Here is a 5,123-nt window from a genome sequence, read left to right as displayed (position 1 = left end):
AGTTTGCTGTAGTTTCTAGCACCTCTATGGGTAGTGAATGCAGCTATTGTCAAACCAGCATCTGTTCAGGGCTGCCCCATGTTGCACAATGTCATGGTTAGTTCCAGCACCCATTTTTCTTTTAAAAAACACACTAAGTAGTGGTAAAACAGCTCTAGGAATTGGGGGAGAGAAGGATGAGTTATTAGTGTCATGAATGCTAACCGATAAATTCTATCTTTCCTAATTCAAATTGATAACTTGCAAAATTACTTTTCAAATGTTTTTATTGATTTTCTTCCTAAAGGTTAAATAATAATACATATACAAGAGCAAAGGAAACCATCCTATTATTTTCTATTTTTTCTTTCTTTTTAGAGTCCACGCTAAACTTTTCACACAGCGACTCTGTTCTCATTCTCTCAGCACAAAAAAAGTATCTCCAGGATGGGACAACACAATCAGACAAATGTAAAAGAGTTTGTTTTTATGGGATTCTCCAGGGATCGAAACCTAAATTTGTGTCTCTTTGTAGTGTTTCTCTCCATGTACCTTGTCACCCTGACAGGCAACACACTAATCATTGTGGCTATCCGTATTGACCCACGGCTCAGCACCCCCATGTACTTTTTCCTGAGCAATCTGTCTTTCCTGGACATCTGTTATACAACTAGTGTGGTGCCCCAGCTGTTGCTCCATTCCCTGACTAGTCACAGGGTCATCTCTTTCAGTCGTTGCATGGCTCAGCTCTACATCTCTTTGTCCCTGGGTGGTATTGAGTTTATCCTGCTAGCAGCCATGGCCTATGACAGATATGTGGCTGTCTGCTATCCCTTGCATTACATGACGATAATGAGCAGACGAGTGTATATTCAGATGGCAATGGCTTCTTGGATGGGCGGCTTCCTCAATGCTCTGGTGCAGACGGTATTTACCATGCACCTTCAGTTCTGTAGCTTCAACACCATCAACCATTTTGCCTGCGAACTCCTGGCTGTTATCAAAGTGGCTTGCTCCAACACTTTTGTCAACGAGATTGTGATTATAGTGGCAGGAGTCATTGTCCTGTTGATTCCCTGTGGTGTTGTGCTGCTCTCCTATGTCTATATAATCCGTGCCATCTTACGAATTCGCTCTTCAGAAGGTCGGCAGAGAGCCTTCTCTACATGTACCTCGCATCTGACTGTGGTCACTCTCTGCTATGGCACAGCAATCTTTGCTTACATGAGTCCCAAAGCCAACACTTCACCCAACCAAGACAAGATGGTATCAATATTCTATGCAGTGGTTACTCCCATGCTCAACCCTATCATATACAGTCTAAGGAACAAGGAAGTGAAAGGAGCCCTCTCTAAAGCGGTAAGGAAAAGTATCACCACTTAAAGACATTGACCCATTTTTGGGTTGTAATAGGGTCTTAAAGTGCATAGTAGTGCTTGATTGGGGGCTGAGGGTTGATTGCCTTATGCATTCCTATCACTAAGGCTGCAATTGTATGCACACTTATTCAAAACAGTGTGTCTTACTTCAGAGTAAATCTGCATAGGACTGTGGTGTTAATTATTCAGCACTTGATGATTAACAGCTGGACGTGTTGACTGAATCCACAAGAAGAGGATTGAATCCTGACTTTTTTTAAAAAAAATCCTTAGATTCCCCCCACCTTTCCCTGCTATCATGCTCATACCATAAGTTTGGTTGGGGTGCCCCTGTGCAATGTGAGATGGGATGAGTGGAGCTGCTGAAGTGGAACTTCAGTTAATTTTCTTAAGTAAACTTATTTTAGGATTCAGGTCTTTGTGTTTTGTGGTGACATGAGTGCTCTTTGTGTGGTGTTATATCTGTGGTGTCTGATTCACATATGCAGCCTATCACTTACTTTCCACTCAAGTGAGAAACTTGCAAGTTTGAACCTGATCCTAGATCCAGCCTGCTGCTTAGCCTGGACACAGATTGGGTAGTCTCTTGGTTGCCAAGCGAGCAGTGTACAGAAGCAGAAGAAGGGACTTACAAGTGGGAATGGGTGCATTGTAATTTAGCAACTCTCATGAATTTATGTGTGTCAGAGACAGGCAAGGGTCCAATTTGAGAGGAGGCTGCTAATGTTAAAGTAGTGCCCCTACCTAATTGATCAGTTTTGGACAAACAAATTTTGAGTTGCACACTGCAGTGGCAAAAGCTTATATCCATGACCGTCAAGCCCATGTGAGGTGATGACGGTGGACCCTCGATGCAGTCCCCAATCTGGAGTGCACCAAAGAAGGCCAAAGAAAAGGCGGCCTGGACAAGTTTTACTTCAAAGCTGGACCAGCATATACTGGGGAGAATGCCCTTATCAGCCTTAGTGTTTCTATGGTAATTGGCTTTCTCTTGCCAGGGGTAGGCAGTGTGTGCAACACCAGCCCACAATTAACTTCCTCACATGAAAAGTGTTACAAGGGTTGGGCCACTGGCTCCACCTCCTATTTATGCATCACAAGCGGACCAATGGGAAGCCTGCCCATTTGTGGTCTGCTCAGCTGGCCCTACCTCCAACAAGGCTCTGATAGATTAAACTGGGGTTTGGCAGGAACCCCCAATGGCTGACGAAAGGGAGGTGGGCCAGCCCAACCAGATGCTGAGTCCCATGAGGCCCGGGGGTGCTGTACGCAGCCCTGCAGAGGGCGCCCACATATGGAAGTGTGAGTGCTCATTGTAATTTAGAAAATCAGTTCCTATTCTATTCAGTCCTGAACTGTTTGTTTGGGCCTCGCTGGGTGAGAGGGGATTGCAGGCGGAGAGAGAAAAAGGAATATTAATGTATTTCCAACCACCCTAAAACTTTCTACTCTTGCACAAAAAGACTTGTGGTTTGGGACTGATTGTACACTTGTTATAAATTGTATGTTGGGTTTTGAAGAGTGGGAAAGGAGGAAACTATATTTGTACCTTTCATCCCTCCTGAAATCACCTTGCACAGTGCAGGGATTGCACTGACGGTGCCCAGCTGCCCTAATCTACAATCCAGTAAATAGAAAAATAAAGACATTACTAAAAACTTAACATGGGTTGGGAAACTAATGCACTCCAGAGACTGATGGATTCCAGTCCCCACACACTATTGCATGTTGTTTAGCTGGGAATTTTGCTGAGTATACATAAATCATTGCCATGTTTCTTTTTTCCAACTATGAGGTCTAGAACCACCCAAATTTTGTAACGGATGATCATCATGACAATAACATTCCACTTATTTACACTTAGTAAGCAGAAAAGGGTTGAAGGGAGATATGCAATATCCCTTCACAATAACAACACTTGAGATTGGTTTTGTGGTGGCATTGTAATTTCCTCAACATGTTTTAAATATGTATTTTTCCTTATGTTGAAGAAGCATTGTTTTAAATGCCATATGCTGTGAAATCAGCATGATCGCCAAGTACTGAGGCTGTCTGGAAGTGACCTAAGTGTTGGAAGAACACATTCCTTGGCATGTGACATGGCGTTGCCACCAAACAGGGCTTCCAACCTGTGTGAGTGTGCTTAGATACACATTTCTTTTCTTTGGAGTTGACTGCAGGAACACACTGTTGTGTGTGCAATTGTCGCAAATAGTGTGAGGTGGCCTTGAACAAGTCAGGGAAGATGTAGACATAAAAAGGTGTTATGCATGAGGTGCGGGGAGTTTTTATTCTTAATTTTACTTCCCCGTCCCCCATTGGATCCTAAGAAACATTGCATTGAAACACAAAGTTGCAGATGGGGAGAGTACTGTTGCACTCAGTTTCTTCTTGAAGGCCCCCCAAGGACATCTGGCTGGCCACTATGGGAGCAGGATGCTGGCTAGGTGGGTCTTTGATCCAATCCAGCAGCACTCTTATTTTGTTGTTGCTGTTGTTGTTGTTGTTGTTGTTAAGAAACACTTCAAGGCATCACTTTGGAACACAACTCCCCACACATGTACACTTAACATATCACCATAAGAATAGTCTACTAATGGCTAATCTTGTCCAGCAACTTGTTCTTACAGTGACCAACAAAATGCCTTTGGAAAGCCCCAAAGTGGGCCTGACTACAATAGCACTCTCCCCACAACAACTGGTATTCAGGGATATACTGCCTCCATCAGTGGGGGTAAAACAAAACCCTTGCTACTAGTAGACATTTGTGCTCCCTGAATTTGTATAAACCTCCATTAAATCCACTTCCAGCTTTCGGGAACAATCCTCCCGAAAGCCTCTGACACAAGCCCCATTGGAACGGTACAAGTGCTTTACTACTACTGGATTGTATTATGGATATGTTCATCCAATAAGAAATTCAAATCAGCAGCAGCAGCAGCCACCTCACTGACTGGGGCTGGATCACATCAAAGATGCATTTCAGTTTAAAGTGTTGTAAATTTAAAGAGGGAAAACAGAGAAAAATGGGACTCCACATTATAGGTAAAGATAAAGAACCCCTGGATGGTTAAGTCCAGTCAAAGGTGACTGTGGGGTTGCAGCGTTGATCTCAGTTTAAGCTGAGGGAGCCGGCGTTTGTCCACAGACAGCTTTCCGAGTCATGTGGCCAGCCTGACTAAACCACTTCTGGTGCAACGGAACACTGTGACAGAAACCAGAGTGAACTGAAATGCTGTTTACCTTCCCACCACAGCAGTACCTATTTATCTACTTGCACTGACATGCTTTCGAACTGCTAGGTTGGCAGAAGCTGGGACAGAGCAACGGGAGCTGACTCCGTCGCAGGGATTCGAACTACCTACCTTCTGATCGACAAGCCCAAGAGGCTCAGTGGTTTAGACCTTTATACAATGTTATATCACATATACAACACATATGAATCACCTTTTCTTTACCAGTCTAGCTGAGTCCTGAATTGCCCCAACAAATTACAAAGCCACAGTAAAACATCACACATATAAAATGTCATCATATAGGGCTGCCAGTATATAATGGTTAGAGTATCAGGAAAGACAGATTTGGGTACCACATAAAAATGCTACCTTTAAAGATCTATTTGTTACTCCAACACCAAACACTACTTGGTCCCAACAGTTGCTGCAATGTCCTTCTGTGACATTTATTAGCAATGGATTCAATGGTGTCAATGAAGTGGCTTTAGACACCAAATGCACACACACACAGCCCTTCCAAAGGTGAGAT

At 43.6% G+C, this 5,123-nt stretch overlaps 1 protein-coding gene across 1 annotated transcript; it reads left to right on the top strand.

The window, feature by feature from the left end:
- Positions 1 to 426: 426 nt before the first annotated feature.
- Positions 427 to 1,362, top strand: LOC144325338 (olfactory receptor-like protein OLF3). Its single transcript, XM_077918233.1, has one exon. The coding sequence runs from the start codon at positions 427 to 429 to the stop codon at positions 1,360 to 1,362; it is 936 nt and encodes a 311-aa protein (XP_077774359.1).
- Positions 1,363 to 5,123: the final 3,761 nt, after the last annotated feature.

Source organism: Podarcis muralis, chromosome 13 (assembly GCF_964188315.1).
Source record: "Podarcis muralis chromosome 13, rPodMur119.hap1.1, whole genome shotgun sequence".
NCBI lineage: Eukaryota > Metazoa > Chordata > Lepidosauria > Squamata > Lacertidae > Podarcis > Podarcis muralis.
This window is presented reverse-complemented; position numbering and strand designations above follow the sequence as displayed.